The sequence below is a fragment of the Akebia trifoliata genome, chromosome 8 (genome assembly GCF_017979445.1).
Source record: "Akebia trifoliata isolate Shusen 1 chromosome 8, ASM1797944v1, whole genome shotgun sequence".
Taxonomy (NCBI): Eukaryota; Viridiplantae; Streptophyta; class Magnoliopsida; order Ranunculales; family Lardizabalaceae; genus Akebia; species Akebia trifoliata.
In genome coordinates this window covers 13,660,676-13,679,612 of record NC_141382.1, presented here as the reverse complement: position 1 = coordinate 13,679,612, position 18,937 = coordinate 13,660,676, and the positions used below count along the sequence as shown (strand labels likewise).

Genomic DNA, 18,937 nt, shown 5'->3' with positions numbered 1-18,937 from the left:
AAAATCCATAGTTACAACATCTCCCCAAATTAAATCACCTCTCAATGTTCAAGATGAAACCCAAAGTAATTACTCGTTGATATTTATGAATTTACCTAAAGATAAATAGAGGTTCAAACAGTATTTTGTGCGCTTGCCAATTGATCACATCGAACACCAAAACTAAAGAAAACATGATAGGCTTATAAGTTTCGTTATTACCTTACCATTCCCATTACATAGCACAGCTATCTATTGACACCAAGATTGATTGATCAGATATTATAATTGTGTGTCAAAAATTTCTATAAATAGGTAACTAAAAAGTAATATTATGCAAGACTCAAAAAGAAAACAAAAGACATTTTAAAGCATAACACCGAAGTTCCTTGGTGCCAAGGCACGTCATTGAGCATGGACATGCACAAGTTTTAAGCTGCCAACTTGACACAAAATGGAATACATATTTAAGTTGAATTACGTGTTTATTAGTCCTTACACATACATGTCCATGAAACCATACAAGTACAAACATATTGTGTCCACAAGTTGAGCTATCCACACATAGACAAACCATACCGCCCATAAAAACGTTAGAACCATGACCCACATTGTTGGCATGCATCATGCCAGTGATGTCGTTGTACACAGATTGTAACTTCGAAATACTGCTTACATGCAGTCTACAAAGTGGGTACCAGTAGTCTTTGAAATTTAGGGGTGCTTCAGTCATCAATTTTAGGAAAAAGACAGAATCCTTGCATGGCAAATAAAAATGACACAATATTATTAATTTAAAGAGGCAAGTACCTCCAATAAAGAAGCAGCAAACTGCATTTGGGTCTCCTCGTCAATAGTTAAGAAGAGGGGTACATGTACAAAGAGGGATTTGATCCCATGTTGCTCTGCGAACCGGAGTGAATGATAGTAGACATAATTGCACACAAACCGGCCTGCGTCATAGGAGGTCATCACCTCGTAATCCATCTTTGCCAATGAATTGGAAATCTCCTCAGCTGGAAGAGTAGTCTGTATGCATAGAAATTTCTTTAGAGTAGCGAAATGGAGAAAATAAGAAATCTGTAAAGCAAAGTCATTGATACCATGGTTCCTCTACCAAATGTATATCAATTCCATGATTTGAATGGAAAACCCGATGTCATACTGTGCACTCTTAGCATACATAGTTCTGTACTACAATAGCTTAACAAAAAATCCTTCTTTTAAGACTTGGATGGAACTCAAAGATGCTTCAACTCACACAACAGAATCAGAAGACAAAAAAAACAGAAATCAAAATTGTAATTGTATTGTATTACAACTTAAAAGAATAAAACTGTATTGTATTAAATGAAGTACAATCGAGAATTACAAGATACTTCTATAGCTCTATTTGCTTGATGTACCAACAGTATATGACACTGATACTTGTATGGCATTCTTTATGTACACTTGAATGGAACTGCTTAACCACATCTTGTTGTATCAGGTTCCTTACTCATACGAGCACCCCATAATTTTCATACGTTTTCGGTCATTGGAAAGTGAAAAATGGCACTTGTTCGATTTTAATGTAGAAATTTTAAGATACTTGTTTTACAAAACTAAAAATGACACTAAAACAGTATAAATTAGTTGGACGTGATACCTGCATCCTAGTCCCTGTCTTGGTGCATAGTGTATACAATTCCTCCATGGGCATCTTAAAATGCCAAAGGTTGAAAACGAGTAAACATGCCACAAAACTAGATGGGCCTTACTAGTTGTACATCTATTAGCTCTGGAAACCACCTGATAAATGCTTAACTACAATGTGGGACAGTATGGTCCATGCAAGAGCATCCATGAAATGGGGACTGCTGGAGCACAAGGTGGAAGCATAACACCCTGTTTGGGATAGCAAGATGGACAATTGACCAACATCCTCACGTTTCTTCAAGAACTACAGTAAATTATGTGGCTTGTACATAAAGCTGAAGGGAAGGTGATACAATCCGCTTAGCTTCCAATAGGCCATGTTTGTCTCTCAAGAGAATCTACCCAAGTAATGTACAAGATACACTATCCAACACAATACCCTTTGTTCCACATGTTGAGTAGTACTAATAGATTTTACGTGATCCAAATGGGAGCAATGGGGCTTTTACGTGATCCAAATGGGAGCAATGGGGCTTTAAAACAGGGAAAGAAGAATCCCACCATAAGAATGGGATTCCTCTTTCCCACATCACTTAACTTTCCCACAAAGAAAACAGAATTTAAATATTGCCCCCACTAACTTTTGGTCAATATTAGAAACACGCTATACATGTTTTCATAGTTGTAACATGCCCCCTTGACCTAGGTTAAGTCTTAGAGACCACTAGAAGATGACATAAATGCCAATGTCTTCAACCTCATGCCAAAAATCCTTAATTTGTTTTTCCTAGAAATCTGTCAAAAATTCAACTTATTGAACCTCATCTTCAACCTATTTTCTTCAATATATTGTAGAAATTCCTTGATTTTTCTACCCAAAACTCCATCATTCTCCTCCAAAAATCCTATCTTATTCTTGGGGTTTTAAGGTTGAAGGCGATAGAATCTTAAGGTTGATGAGGAAGGTAAAATTTTCCAATCTTAAAGCTATTAAACCCTAGGGTCAACTATTTACTTATATGTCTTGAAGAAACCCTTGATTTTTCAATCCAAAATTCCATTGATCTTCAACTTCACCAAAAATCATATTTAAGATTCTTCAATCTTCAAGTTTTTGAACTCTATGGTATTGTTCTAACCTATTTAATCTCATCTTCAATGTCTTGTAGTCAACTTTCATTTTTATACTAAAAATTTCACCTTACTTCAAAATATCTAATCTTGTTCTTATAGCTTGAAGGTTGAGGAAGATGAGATCTTAAGCTTGAAGAAGAGGATACAAAATGCTTGGGGAGAAAATCAGTTATTTCTAAATGCTGAATGTGAGCAATTTAGGTTGTTTATAATGTCTAGCATAGAAGACTGATTCAAAAAATGCTTATATTTTAAGATTATTGCTCTTTGTTAGGATAAATATTTGGTTCAATTAATGGATTGTAAACCCAAGGCCCACAATAATTCAATATTGTCTGCTTTGGGTCGAAACCTACACAACTTTAAAACTTGTTGTACCATGTAGGGTTTGGTACTTTGGTTTGCCCTTATAGCCTAGGTTTTGAACGTTCTCCTGTCTGATGTGAGACTAATCACACTTCTCCCTGCTATTCTACCACGTAGAGTGACGGTTCCATTCCGTAGCCCTTTCCACACCTAGCCAGTGGCGCACCAGCAAGGCTGTGAAAATCTCCCCACCAAACAGGAAAAGCCATCCTCAGCTCTGATATCATTTGCAACGCCCCAGGCCCACAACAGTACAACATTTTCTGCTTTGGGTCAAAGCTCGCATGACTTTAAAATGCGTTGTACCATGCAGGGTCTAATTTGTCTTCATAACCTAGGTTCTGAACGTTCTCTGGTCCAATGTGAGAGTAATCGCACTCTTCCCTGCCATTTCACTTCAGAACGTGACAACTCCACTTCGACCCCTCGATCTTCGAAACCCTTTTCACATCCAACTAGTAGTGCACCGACAAGGCTGTGACAACAATTTTGAGAACCCGAATTTTATTTATTTATGTTAGTTTTTCTAGTATTTATTTTGGTGGACCCAAAGGTCCATGCTTTTAAATATCAAATTGGTATAACATTATCTTAAGCATTTATTAAAAAAAATATACTTTTGACATTTTTGAGATTATTTGAAAATATTTTCAATTTAATAATGCATTATTAATTATAATCCAAATTGGTAGGTATTTATCTAAGATTGGGTAACCTAGAGAATCCAAAATCCTGTAGAAAACCCTTGATCCCTTAGATTTTAAATAATGCAGGGGTAGAAGCATGTAATTTAATGTGGTTTTAAGGGTTAAATAAAGGAGGTCAAAGTATTCATTTTATTCATGTTGTTGTGAGCTGGAGAAATTGAGGGGCACCCATACATGTGGCTGAGGCAAAATGGATGCACCACAACTCTTGATTCTCTCCACCAAGTTTGAATTTAAAATTTGTTTTGGAATACATGTCATCTTAGGAGAAATTGGAATAACGAAGAGATGCGTTGTATGGAGGAGATTGTACCATTTGTTGAAAGGAGTTTAATCACTTGATTGTTTGCTAAAATGAAGAATAGAAAGTGGAGGTAGTTTGAAACCACCAAACAAGTAACAACGTGACTTATAGTGGGCCCACTACCAATATCATTGGATATTTTGGGCAAACCCACCAAGTCCAAACATCGCTAGGGTTGAGATCTTATTCATTAATTTCTCAATTGTTCCTCATTCTCTCATACACTCATCTCTACATACACTCTAGTTTCTTCAAGAAGTGAAGTAAGGACTCTTTGTCGTTAAAAGTTCAGTAGTAATTCGCCAATATAAAAGGAAAAAAGATATTAACCAAAGGATTCTTATTGGTTCAAGATCAAGGTAGGTGATCTATCCTTCTAGAACATTAGAAAAAAATGATGAAAGCACGTATGTAAATATGCAGTGATCCATGAATAGAGCTCGTGAGATTCATTTGTATGCTATTTTAATCTATATTTTGATCATGATGTTAGAATATTTTGATCTTTCACTTCATTGAATTGTATAGAAATTCTAAAATGATAATTGTATTTTTATTTTTTCGAAAAGCCAATGATATTATGATTAAAAAATATGTTTGATCAATAAAAGGAATCCTTTAATTAATGATGATTAATTTGGTTAGGTTAAATATCATTTGTAAGATTTTTAATCTATATTTTGATCATGATGTTAGAATATTCTGAGCTTTTCTTTATTGAATTGTCTAGAAATTCTTAAATGATTAATTGTATATTTATTTATTTTTTTGAAAGATTGATGATATTATGATTAAAAAAGATGTTTGATCGGTAAAAGGAGAAAAATTGTAGAAAGTAAATTGTCAAGTCTCTAATTAGAGCTTGGCAGATATTTATAATAATAAAAGAGTGAATGGATATAAATGCCCTTACATAGAAATAATAGAATTAAACTACCAAATAGAATATTATTTTCCAACACTCCCCCTCAAGCTGGAGCAAATATATCAACTAAATCCAACTTGACAAGATGAGAGTTAGAGATAAAATGACCAACAGACTTCATAAGCATTTCGGCAAGTTGATCTGAAGAAGATACAAAGATTAACTGAAGAACACCAGATCGAACTTTCTCTCTGAGAAAGTGAAAATCAACCTTTATATGCTTAGTTTGTTCATGAAGAACTGAGTCAGAAGCAAGTATAATAGTAGACTTGTTGTCGCAGAACAACGAGGAAGAGCCAGAAGTAGGAAATCCCAACTCTATCAGCAAAGATCGAAGTCAAAGAAACTCACACGTGCTAAGAGTCATAGCACGATACTCAGCTTCAATAGAAAAACGATAAACCACACTTTGTTTCTTACTTTTCCACGAGATAAGGTTACCACCATGGTAAGTACAAAAATCAGAGGTAGATCTCCTGTCTGTAAGAGAGCTCGTATAGTCAGCATCAGTGAAACACGACAGATGTGGTTGAGTAATGGATGAGTAGAAAAGCCCAAGGCCAGGACGTGACTTCAAGTAGTAAAGAATACAGTAAACAACATCAAGATGAGACGTACGCAGAGCATGCATAAACTGACTGACTACACTAACCGCAAAAGTCAAATCTAGTCTAGTATTAGTCAAATAAATCAAATGACTTACAAACCTCTGATAAAAAGAAGGATTAAATAATAGATCACCAGATTTAGCATGAAATAGATGATTCTGGTCCATATGAGAAAAGGCAGGACGACAACTAAGTATACCAGTGTCCTGAAGAAGATCCAATGTGTATTTGTGTTGAGATAGCAAAATACCACGCCGAGAGCGAGCTACTTTTGTCCCCAAAAAGTACTTGAGAAGACCCAAGTTCTTAACCTCAAAGGTACAACCCAATATCATCTTCACCCTGTCAATCCACTGTACATCATGTTCTGTCAAGATAATATCATCTACATACACTAGACAATGGCACAACCACCATCCAATCATCGATGAACAAAGCAAGTATGATCTAAGTGGTATCTGGTGAACTCCATAGACAAAATAACTTTTGAAAATCATTGAAACCAATCTCGCAGGGACTGTTTCAGGCCATACAAAGATTTGAAAAGGCGACGTACCTTCTGGAATACTACTCCTAAAGAAAAAACCCAGGAGGGGGTACCATTAAGAAAAACATTCTTCACATCGAGTTGGTGAAGGAGTCATGAGTGATAAGCAGCTAAAGAGAAAAATGCTAACAGTGGAAAGTTTGGTGGCAGGGGCAAATGTGGCACCAAAATCTTTCTCTGGAATCTGCATAAATACCTTAGCAATTAAATGTGCTTTATACCGATCAACAGTGCCATCCACGAGATATTTCTCAGTAAAGACTCGTTTACACCTAATTGTCCGCTCCCCAGATAAAAGGGTAACAAGTTCTCAGGTGTTATTTTTTTTGCAAAACATCTATCTCAGCAGTCATACCTCTAGTCCACTGAGGATCTCGCAAAGCCTCTGATACAGACCGATGAACTCGAATAGAATCAATAAGAGCAAAGTAGGCCTGATAAGAGAAAGAAATACCCTAACAGGAAACAAACTGAGCAATGGGATGATCAGCAACACACCCCCACTTACCTTTGCGAATAACAATAAGCAAGTGAGAGTCAGAAACAAAAGGAATTAGCACAAGTATAGGTTCAAGGGTAGGAGACGATATACTTAAGTCCAAATAGGAGGTTGGCAAGGGTGGAGAGGGGCAAAGGCGACGAGTGTAGACTTGAAGCAGTAGCAAAGGAAAGACTAAAGAAGGCAACACACTATAGGAGATGAGTCTTGCGAAGAAAAAGGGTCCTACAAAGTAGGAGTGATATGAAAGTATTAAACATTTTCAAAGAATGTAACATTAAGAAAATGTATGACACGATGAGAAACCGGATCATAACACAAATACCCCTTAGACATAAAGGAGTAACCTAAGAAGATACACCGAATGACTTTATCATCTTATTTAGTGCGATTGGTAGTCTTGTCCTGAACAAAGCACATGCACTCAAAGACTCTAGGAGTAATGGGGAAAAAAGTGTTGTTAGGTTGAAGAACATAAAAAGGCACCTATCCCCCTAAGGTGCAACTCAAAACATGGTTAAGAAGAAAAGTCGCAATGAGGACTGCCATATTCCAATATACTTTAGGAACATGCATTCCTCGAAGAAAACACCGGACTATGTTCATGAGATAGCGATTCTTATGTTCCGCCACCCCATTTTGCTCAAGAGTGTAAGGACATGTCAACTGATGAAGCATACCATTCTCATGAAAATGGAAACGAATCCCATCAGAAATATATTCTCCCCCATTATTGACCTAAGAGATTTAACAGTGATGTTGTATTGAGTTTGAATCATTTTAAGAAAATTAACAAAAATAGGGAGCATCTTAGTACGAGAACGCATCAAATAAACCTAAGTGTAATGAGAATAGTCATCTATAAATGTAACATAGTATCTATGACCATTAAACACAGTAATAGGGGAAGATTCCCACACATTATAATGAACTAAATCAAATATTGCATTAAATTGATATATACGAGGAATATAAGAGGTACAAGTGTGTTTAGAGAGTTCATACACAGAGCAATGAAATTTGTATTCACTACAAGAAGTTTTTAAAGTAAGAAATAAAGAGCATAAGTATTGAAAATTGGCATGTCTTAAGTGAGCATGTCATAAAACTGAAGATTGAGATGAAAAAGTATGGCTCCCAAAGGATAGAAGTATAGAAACCAGAACTGCAGTAGGTTGAGATCTAAACAAGTACAGCACATCCCTCTCATACCCCTTGCCAAAAATCCTCCTCGAAGTCAGTCTTGAAAGATACAGTAAGTATGAAAAAAAGTTACGGAACAATTAAAAGATTTGGTAATGCTACTCACAGATAAAAGGTTAAGAGATTGGTGAGGAAAATAAAGCACAGAGTCGAGAAAAATCAACGGATAAGGGGATAATACCCTTGCTGTGGATAAGTGTAAGAGACCCATCAGCAAGGCGAACCTCCCTATGAGTAGTGGGGAAGATAAATTATGTAAAATGGAAGTGTAATAATTGATGCGGCAGTCGAGGATGAGGGAGTGTGAGTCTGGATCTGATCTCGTACAATGGTTGCAATTTGAGTCTAGAGGTATTTCAAATCACTAGTGCCAAGGGAAGCTTGAAGGACTGATGTGGACTCCACAACAACAGCACTGGGAGTAGGTTGTCCTATAGAAGATTTCAACAGGTGGGGATGGAGTTGAAAGCAACAGGCCTTCTCATGTCCAATCTTCCCACAGTGGCTGCAAGCAAGGCTACTTCCTTTACCACGGTCACGGCCTCGACTCTCATGTTCTTGAGTACGAGAGTTAGAGAAATCTGAATTGATTGTACGAACCATCTGATCTGTAGCTGGGGCAAGGAGAATGTCAAGGGCTTGAGTCTGACAAAAAACTACACGGCGACGTCGCTCATCACTATCAATGATTGCAAATGTCTCAAATAAAGAGGGTAAAGGAGTGGTGTTAAGAATTTGTGTCCGAAGTACCTCCAACTCAGGACGTAAACCTATGAAGAATTGGTATGTTCGATGCCGAACAATCCGCTTAACCACATACCCAGTTACCTCTGCTGACAACTCAACCATAGACTCATAGTACGAGAACTCCTCCCAACGGGACTGAAGGAATCCAAAATAACCCGCCACACTCTGAGTGTCTTGGGTAGCCTGGGCAATATCCCGATAAAACTCATAAATCCTCGAGTTATTCCTAGCATGCGCATATATCTGAGTGATGACTGATCACAAAGAAGAGACAGTCTCATGGTACATGAACATGGTATAGATGCGCTGCTCCATAGAATTAAATAACCATCTAAGAATGATACAATTATTGATTTCCCATTGTTCAAATTTGGGATCAGTGAGGGGTGGCTTAGGGATGGTGCCAAATAACCAACCAGATTTACCTCTACTACCCAAATAAAGTCGCATAGATTGAGACCAGGACTGAAAATTACGACCATCTAATAGCGCATTGGTAATCCGTTGAGCAGAAGAATTTACCCCAAGAACAATGAGGGAGTCCTTTATCTCTTGAGTAGATGTCATGACTTACTATGAACAAGAAGTAAAGGTATTTGTGGATTGAAGGGAGATCTCATACAATCTTAATCAAAGAAGATTGCCTAAGTAACGAGCTTTGCTGCCAAAAATAAAAACCAAACAACCACACAAAACAAGGCCCAATTGTTCCCACAAGATGACACGATCTCCCTAGGTGCTGTTGAGGGCTTCACATAGCCAAACACTGCTGCCACAAGCCTGTCCGGTAACCCTAAGTGCTGTCGAGGTGTTGTAACAGGATAGTGAAGACAACAAGTTGCTGTTGCAAGGGTTCTGTGGCTGTCGCAAGGCAGCAAACACCTAAAGTTGCTGTTGCATGGGTCAATAATGACCTTAGGGCTGTTGCAATGCTGTCCCAAGGCAGCAATCTGCCTGTAGTTGTTGTTGCAAGCAACAGACTCCCTATAGGTGCTGCCGCAAGGCAGAAAACTCCCTACAGTTGCTGTTGCAGGCTTGGACAGGCCTCCAGGTGAGTTCCCCTTGTTGTCGCAGGTCACAGATGATGCTCTTGTTGCTGTCGCAGGCTCCCAAGAAAGTCTCTCTTGCTGTCACAGGTTATGAATAATCCTAAGTAGCCTATTGAAAGGCAAAAACCCTATTGTAGGTTATGAACACAGTATAGAAACTCACAGCATGTGATCAAAGATATAATCCTTATCGCAACATGCAATTAGGAGATCATGGATCAGAAAAAAAGAGACCCTCGAAGGGGAGACCTTCTAACGAAGCTGTACCTAAGTTATTAGGTCTTAAGATCTAAGGATGTTGACAAGGGAAAAAAGGAGAAGGGAGTGATGAGAAGAGGGGGGGACGATGGATCCTTAAAGCTCTGATACCAAGACAAATTGTAGAAAGTAAATTGTCAAGTCTCTAATTAGAGCTTGGCAGATATTTATAATAATAAAAGAGTGAATGAACATAAATGCCCTTACATAGAAATAATAGAATTAGCTACCAAATAGACTACTATTTTCCTATGAAAGGAATCATTTAATTAATGATGATTAATTTGGCTTGGTGAGAAATCGACCGGCATGTCCTTGGGTGGATAGTCCCTAAACCCCCTCGAGGAAGATCCTGCGTTTTGGGATTCGGAAAGTTTGTCTGAGCAAGTGTGAAAGTTTGATGATCTAGCCGAGTCGGTGTGAAATTCGGGCTTAATATTATTATAATCGTTGTTGTTAAAATGATGAAATATGTATGCAAGTGGTAATATTATGGTTGATTGATTACACATTTTGCTCGACATGTTTATGTTATTTGATTGTTAATTTTCTATGAGATAGATGGAAATCATATGGGGCTTTTTGCTCATGATGTTTTAATTTTTTTTAGACATACAAGCATTGGTGTACACGGAAGACCAATTGATGAAGTCGTATTAATTTTTTATTTTTTTTTTATTATTTTTTTATTTTTTAGAATTAGATATTCTTGTATTCAATACTCTATGGATATTATTGACGAACTATATTATTGAATGATCAATTAGAGTGGATTTATTTCTTTTATTTAATAAAGTTTGGAAACTTTGATAGTACAAAATCAAGTAGTGTTATTTGTATAATTATTATTAATTGAGTATCTAGTCAAAGAATTTGGAGGATCACGATGTGACATGGATGACGATTTGCTCATTTATATTTTAATTAGTAAAACAAAAATAAGGCTGATTCTTTTGCTATTTGTGCCTAGGATCAGACTATATGTTTTTCTAATTAATTATGTATTTTTTGTTCTTTGTCTAAAGAGTTTTGTGAGTAATCAACAATTTCACTCAATTAGGTGGTAACGGAAAACCGTTGAAAGACTTCGAAAAATACATTATGGAGGTAATATGGAACGATTTTAAAATCATGATGCTGGAATCTCTTACTTTTAATTGTTATTTAAGTCTTTGTGTTAAGATTGAGCTCACAAATGTCCTACAAGCCAATAAGTGTCAGGTTATGTCAAGCGGCTGCTGATTGCAACCATGACTAAAATTGTGAGCTGCATCTCCATTGGTCTAACACATGTAAACCTGACTCTCCCCACCACAAGCATGGCTTGACTAAAAACATGACTCATTATTGGAGGAAGTGTGAAAAATCTAAAATCTAGAATATGATATATGATAAGATCCAACTTACATGTAATCAGTATTAAGTGTTACATTGATAATGGGAGTCATTATTGAGGATATAGGTTACTATCTACTTATTGTTGAAGCCACAAGGCCTTAGCCTAGTGCTAGTGCGATATAAAAAGTTGAGGCCTTAGAAAGACCACCATAGATTGCTTCATTCCTAGGCAGTCCACCTTGGACCACGACTTGAAATCATATCACCACAAATAAAGCATTTACGGTTCTGGCAAACTAATTTGCTGTCAACATAGTTTCCTAGACTGAAACTCTTCATGTTTTAGGCTCAAGCATTGCTACCTTAGTGTTTTAAGTTCCAGCATTACATTTTTAAGAATAACATGATTGGTTACAGCCAATTTTGTCAAATGTGGTCGCATATTTGCACTGTCATTGCATACATCCAAAATATGTCATTGCACAATATGCAATGGCATCAAGGGCGGAACCAAGATTTTTAGTCAGTGGGGGCTAAGTGCTAACATTGGTTGACTGATAACCTTGGTTTCTTTCTACACGAATGTTTGACTCGTCATTACTAACAATGATTAACCAATAATCTCCATAAGAGTAATAAAAGATTCCCACTGATCCATGATTTTGAGAGAGAGGGAGGGTATAACAAGAATTTTATCTAAAGAAATGAGAGTAATTGATGGGGACATCAAATCTTAAAGAGTAGATTTTAGTTTTTATCTAGATTTCTATTTTAGGACTTTATTTTCATGTTTTTTGAGCTTATTTTGATGTTTTATTGACCCATGGTCTTAGTATAATATTTAGGGGTAGTTTAGTAACTTTAGTTTTTATTTAAATTTATTAGAATTTGAAAATAAGGAGAGAGAAAGTTATGAAAATTAGATTTGTTTTTTATTTGGTATTTTAGTTTGACTAGGATTCTTGATTTATTTTTTTTATATAGATTGTATTAGGATTTTTTAATAATGAACAATGAAGATTTGATGAATAAAGAATGAGTTTCTTTAATGGAATGAAGTGAGTTCTTCACCATTCTTGATGTGATTCCAAGACGCCCTTAGTGTGATTCTAAGGTTCTATCTTTCTATCATTTTCTCTTTCTTCTTCTAATCTTTTATTTTATTTTATTTTATTCTTTTATTGATTCTTGAAACCTACAAATGTCATTTTGTTTTACCCTTTAATCCTTCCCCACTTTCTTCAAACCTTACTTTATTAATCTCCTAAACCAAATCTACCCTATACCCAAATACCCTATTTTGCCTAAATCAAATTCCATTTTTATATCTCCCCTCATCATCCTGCATCAGTAATGTAAGCATTTAATTTCAAAAATATTTTCCTAACTTAGTAAGATCTCAAATCTTACTAAGGATTGTTGAGCTCAAATAGATTACCAAATTGGCAAACCAACACCACAACCCGCAAATATAAAAAAAAAATCAGAAAAATAATTTTTTGAGGACTTGATACAAGGTTTTGAAAATGGATGGCTACTAAAATCCCACTGAACTCCCAAATTTAAAATTAAAGTTTAATGATAAGAAATAACCTTTTTTTAAGTTAATTTTTTCGAAGTTCATAGAATTTTGACCTCAGCATCCTTGTTGCACTGGATCATGTTTTTTGGATGCCAAAAGGTGAGCTCAACAACCCCTAGTAAAATTTAAAATGTTACAAAGTTAATAAGGTTAACATTACTCTGTAACCTTTAAGAAAAATACCTCCCTTGCTAACTTTGTAAGATTTTAACTCTTACTAAGGGCCTTGAGCTCAAATGGATTACCACATTGGCAATCCAACACCACATCCCTCTAAATTTCATGGAAAAATTCATATCCAAAACAAAAATCAGAAAACAGTTTTTTTGGAGTTTGATCCACGGTTTTGAAAATGGATAGAACTCCCAAATTTAAAATTAAAATTCAATGGTGAAAAATAAAAAACTTTGAATGTTTTTTTCAAAACTCATAGAAATTTGCCCTCTTCGACCCTTTGGTATCGGATCATATTTTTAGATGCCACAAGGTGAGCTCAACGACCCTTAGTAGGAGTTGAAATTTTAGTAAGTTAGTATAGTTGGACTCATCTTTTTATATGATCTGGGTCTTACTCCAAGGTTTGTTGAGTAACAAACTTGATAAAACAAGGTTCCCTTGGAGTTGAGCTTTATTTTAATAAAAATGCAAGATACGCCAAGAAAAACTCTGGTTTAAAATGGGGGCATGCATGCCATCCATTTGAATATCAGAGGAGGTATCTCTAATATCAATCAATAGGCGGTGCTAATCACTAATTTATAATTTTTTTTTCCAGAAGTTCAGTGGGGGCTATAGCCCCCACTCATCCCTTCTTGGCTCCGCTCCACTAAACCCCAATTTTTCTTTTATAATACCTCTCCAATATTATTATTTTTCCGATTTTACCCCCCATAACCCCAAAACAGCATGGGCAAACTCTAGTCTATTACTAAAAAAAGAATGTTACGAAAACTAGTAGGAAAATATGGATAACAAAAAACAACAAAACTCCATGTACCTCTCGTGTTCGTGAAATGTCTCCATCTGCTGGAACTATTGGGATTCTCTGTAAATAAACAATTCAGAGGAGGTTGGGCAAACTACAATATATTCTTGTGAACTTCTCAAGAGGTTCAACTAACCTGAGGCTTCCATCCCTGCTCATCAGGACAACGAAAAGTAGCTTCATTAACTGCTTGATGCTCAATTGCAAACCTTGCCACACCACTGTTAACACCAAAGTGAAGCTGAAGAACAAATTGTTAGAACATGCATGAAAAGTAATGCAAGGATAGCCCTCCTCTCGAGCCAATATAGAATAGACCCAAGCAAAGACAAAGAAATAAAATGAACCTAAGGGTTACAACATTAAGGTGAAATTTTCATGATAACGAAAATTTCAATGCACTGCAAGAAAATAGGCATCCTGGCACACCTCCTCCCATATGGGAAATTTTGTTTGAAAAAGGGTTGTTGTCATGGGCAGAGCTAGGATTTTGTCTATGTGGGGGCTATTAAGATCCTTATAGAATTTAAATTTTTTTGTGGGGGCAATAACTGCGGATTTTGTTATCCACCTCTATTATCCTTCTCCATAGCATATTAATTGTTATAGTTTTTAAAAGTTATTGTGGGGGCAAGTGCCCCCCATTGCCTCCACTGTAAATCCACCCCTGGGTGTTGTAAGCAAAGTTTGACCAAGGCAAGTGTATTAGATGAAAATGTAAATGAGTGGTTCTCAGGATAGATATTTTACAAATTAAAAGTATAACTGGAACAAACCAAGTTTAATCATAAGAGGTTCTACATAACCAATTTCAAACTAAGGTTCTAGAAAAACTTTCATTTGTCTTAGACTCGTGATAAGGTGTCTAAAAAAAAATAATACTCAACTGATGTGGCAAGTGCACAGAACCATAGATTTTTTTCCTCGCGAATGAACCATATATTTTTTTCCTCAAGATACACAAGGAAAAAATCTATGGTTGTGTGCACATTCCACTTCAGTTGAGTATATTTGAAAAATAGTTAATTGAGCCCATAATGGAATCCACTCTAATTCTTGCTCCTCATGAAATTATCTGTTTACTTGTGTACGTGAAGCAGAAGGAAGCATCTCCAGTTCTTTCTTGTTCAAACAATTAACAATAGGAATGCAGATGTCCTTCACAAAGCTGATCATGATAACTTCTAAAGAATTTAAAAAAACATAAAATTACAATTCAAAGAGTTACTAAAATGACAAAAGACAGAAACAAGAGAGGAACGCACCCAAATAACCCGGCCCGAGTTCAAAGGTTCAGAATCAGGTCTGGTTACCGCGGACTCCAATATCTGCTGAAGTCGAGTAAGTGCTCCCTCACCAGCAGTTTCAAGAACATTAACACTCCCAATAACAAGGCCTTTCGGTAAGCCCTTTTTCTCCACAAATTCTTTCAGATTACTGACAATTGTCTCAGTCGGATTCTCCGCGACTCCATGAAATTTTTTAAATCCTGTCACATGGATTGTTACAACCGAAGGCCCTTCTGAACCCATTTAACAATTGAGGTGTGAATGATCAATGTCTTTTGGACGAATAAAGAAGTTAATATCCCAATGTTACCTGCCTCAAAAAATGGGGAATTAAGTGAAATTATGCTCAGAGACTTACAGATGCACAAACATGGTCACAAAAGTAGTTCTTTAATTCAACCAAATCAATTCCCTCCTTGATCTTTTGGACAATCCTTCTTAACCCAATAATCTAAGACTCTTTATCATCTATATTTTAATTTAATTTGACAAAAAATTTCCGGACAATCACACAGAAAACCCAAAACCCCCCAAAAGGGAATTTTTGATAGGATTGCTAAATAAAAAAGGGTATAAACTGAGTATCAAACAAAATAAGTAAAAACCCAAACGAAAATGAAGACAGAAACGAGAAAACAAAAAAGAAAATCCTGCAAATGATCTAACACACAATACCCAATAACCATAATCAAAATTTTCTAGCAAAAAAAGAAGGCAAGTAAACCAAATCTACTGATGGAAGTCATGAATCCAGATGAAATTAAACTGAGTTTAAACAAAAAAAATAAAATTGGACTCGAACACCGCAAAGAATTGAAGAATTAAAACCCCACTACAGAGAAATTAAATAAATAGATATAAACATTTGATAAAGATAATCAATTAAAATCAAGGCATGCAAGCATACACAAACTAACAGCAAAATCAAGGAAATTGTTACCTTTTATTATTCCCGGTTCAAAGTGATTGAGAGAACTCTCTCTCTCTCTCAAAACCCAACGAATAAACTAAAGAGAGGTTTACAATAGAATAATCTGAAAGTAAGGAAACAACGAGACGGTCGTGGCGGCTACTTTTCTTTAGTACAATTTTATTTTGTCAAATACTTTATTTATTACACTTTTTGAGCATAATCCTTCAACATTTTAAAAATTAATAATTCTTAAAAAAAAATGGATAAAAGAAAAAGAAAATAAATACTCGGTGTACATTTGACGTGGAAATGTGATTTTTTCGTATGACATTATATCATTAGTGATTATAAATTTGATTTAATATTTTCAATATTTGTTTGGTGTAATTTTAAATTCCAGTATTAAGTAACTTTTTTGGTACATGATCTCAAAATATTTAATTGCATGCCAAATTGTAATAACAAATTGAAAATTTCACATAGCTTGGGATATGTATACTCATGAAAAGTGAACTCATATGTTCACACACAATCTCAATCATTTATTTGTGAGATCCAAGGGCTTGGATAAAAGATGTGTCTTGAGAATATATCACGGATCTCTAAGATAAATCTCAACCGTTGAATCTCACATATACATAGTTGAGATTATGTGTGAACATATGAGTTCACCTTCATGAGTCTACGAATCTCAACCCTATAAATAATTACTTCTTATAACAACTCGTGTGTAAAAATAGAGGTATCCTATGTTGTGTATGTGAGCATCTTTGTGAAACTTACTTAGTAATTTGATCAAATACCTATTGGGTATTTCACTAAACACCTTATATGTCACATTTTCCAACTAATAGTAGCAAATGCAAAGAAAATAAACAATCACATAAAGAAAGAGTAAGAACACAATACCCATAACACGAGATTTTATATGGTTCACCCAAAGACTATGTAATAGTACCTGCAACTTTAATGAAGAAAATAAGGAGAAGGAAGAGAAAAAAAATGGAATACTTTGGCTAATTCGAGGAAGTCAACCTCCTAAATTTTGATTGGGATGAAATTCTTATATTTTCCCATTCAATGGTCTCTTAATTTATAGAAACAAGAGTTCTACTCAACAATTCAAATAACCTAATCATACTATTCGGGGTAGAGTCCTGTTATTTTCAGTAAACTCGTATAAATCCTAGTTTTATTCTTTCGATCTCATTAGGTAGATTTTGACCTAAGTACTTTTTCGAGTTCTTGTTCCGCGTGAGGAGATTCGAGCTACGTGCATAAGCTTTTTTTTTTTTTTTACTATTGTTTGTATAAGGCACCATGCCTGATATCTAGCAACTTCTTTGATTGTTCTATTCACGAGTAGATTAGTAGTTCCAGGCGGATCATAGAATTCATACCGTTAGTTCGGTTACAGGCGATGGTCACTTTGAAAAGAGAATGCTTGCTTGATTTTCCGAGAAGGACTTCTAGTTTCAGTCAGGCCAGTTATGTAAGAAACAAATCAAAACAACCTACTTACTTTCCTTGATAACAGGGATGTTATTTAGAAACTAACCAAATAGATATCTATAGAACATTATAGAAAATCTTGAAGGTTTCTTACGCCGAGTGCACGTGCCTGTGATTGGGATTGTTACACTATACCCTCAATCGAAAAAAAAAAAAAAAACCTTGTCCTTAAGGCTCGAAATCTAGGAAACGGTCCGTAATGGATGACCATAATTCCCATGTAGTCTCTTCAACTAGTTGATCCAACCATTTAATCAAAACCTCCGTATAAGCTGCATTGTTACGCTTGATCATCTGACGATTGAGGATCGCCTCAGGGACTTTGCTCAAAACTCCTCCATCAACAAAAGTTGGTATGTACCCAACTTCTTTAGTTGAGAAACATGGAAAACGTTGTGGATTTTGGAAGAGGGTGGCAATCCAAACGGTAAGCCACAAAGCCAATCCAATCCAAAATCTTGTAAGGACCATTAAATTTGGAGTTAATGACCGAATGTTGACAGTAAGGTTGTAAACAGAGGTAGACCTCATCACCAATGAGAAATTCCCATTCAATTCTGTGTTTATCGATAGAAAGTTTGAATCAGTGTTGAGGTAGATACAGATTATCCTTGAATAGGGACAAGGTACGATCACGATCCAATAAGCCATCCTCCACACTTTGGACGCGGGCTATTCCAAGCAAATACATCTCTATAGTGGGAGGGCATTGTCCAAACACTATCTCATATGGCATTAGACGTGTCGACTCATGGTAAGTGGTGTTGTACCACCATTCTGCCCAAGAGAGTCATTTTACCAACGCAAATAAGTCTCGTTCGATCCCTTGTAAGCAAAAGAATTCTCGCCAAAAGTTACTAGTAAATACCACATCTTGATCGCAAACAATAGACAATGGCATTCCATATAACTAGAAAACATGCTCAACAAAGGCAACAACAATAGTTGTAGCCGAAAAGGGGTGAGAAAGGAGAATAAAATGTGGGGCTTTGGAAAGTTGATCAACCACGACAAAGATAACACTTTCTCCATGAGATGGAGGAAGACCTTCAATAAAGTCCATAGATATTTCTGTCCAAATATGTTGGGGAATGGGTAATGGCAGAAGCAACCCAGGGGTGGCAAGGGATTCAGACTTATTTTATTGGCAAGTATCGCAGGCTGCAATGTATAGTTTCATCACGCTTTATGCCTTTCCAATAAAAAACATGTTTGACCCGTTTATAAGTCTTGAGGAAGCCCGAATGACCGACGTCAGGGCTATCATGAACATATTGGAGGATAGTAATTTTATGAGGGGAATCTATGTTGGCGACAATGCGATGTTTGTAGCAGAATCAATCGTTGATGATGG

The 18,937-nt window shown here is 36.0% G+C and overlaps 1 protein-coding gene across 1 annotated transcript; it reads right to left on the bottom strand.

Moving 5' to 3' along the window:
- Nucleotides 1-423: 423 nt before the first annotated feature.
- On the bottom strand, nucleotides 424-16,253 carry LOC147396202 (uncharacterized). Its single transcript, XM_086449874.1, has 5 exons — nucleotides 16,099-16,253; nucleotides 15,135-15,468; nucleotides 14,006-14,110; nucleotides 13,882-13,929; nucleotides 424-1,008 (listed from the first exon to the last, which is right to left on the bottom strand). The coding sequence occupies exons 2-5, from the start codon at nucleotides 15,399-15,401 to the stop codon at nucleotides 769-771; spliced, it is 660 nt and encodes a 219-aa protein (XP_086306000.1). The 5' UTR covers nucleotides 15,402-15,468; nucleotides 16,099-16,253; the 3' UTR covers nucleotides 424-768.
- Nucleotides 16,254-18,937: the final 2,684 nt, after the last annotated feature.

What these genes read in the sequence shown, in the direction of transcription:
- LOC147396202 (XM_086449874.1), bottom strand. Translation starts at nt 15,401, where the DNA reads ATGGGTTCAGAAGGGCCTTCGGTTGTAACAATCCATGTGACAGGATTT. An exon ending in ACTCGGGCCGGGTTATTTGG is followed by an intron (nt 14,111 to 15,134) that starts GTGCGTTCCTCT and finishes TTTGTTCTTCAG; the next exon opens with CTTCACTTTGGTGTTAACAG. An exon ending in ACATTTCACGAACACGAGAG is followed by an intron (nt 1,009 to 13,881) that starts GTACATGGAGTT and finishes CTATGCATACAG; the next exon opens with ACTACTCTTCCAGCTGAGGA.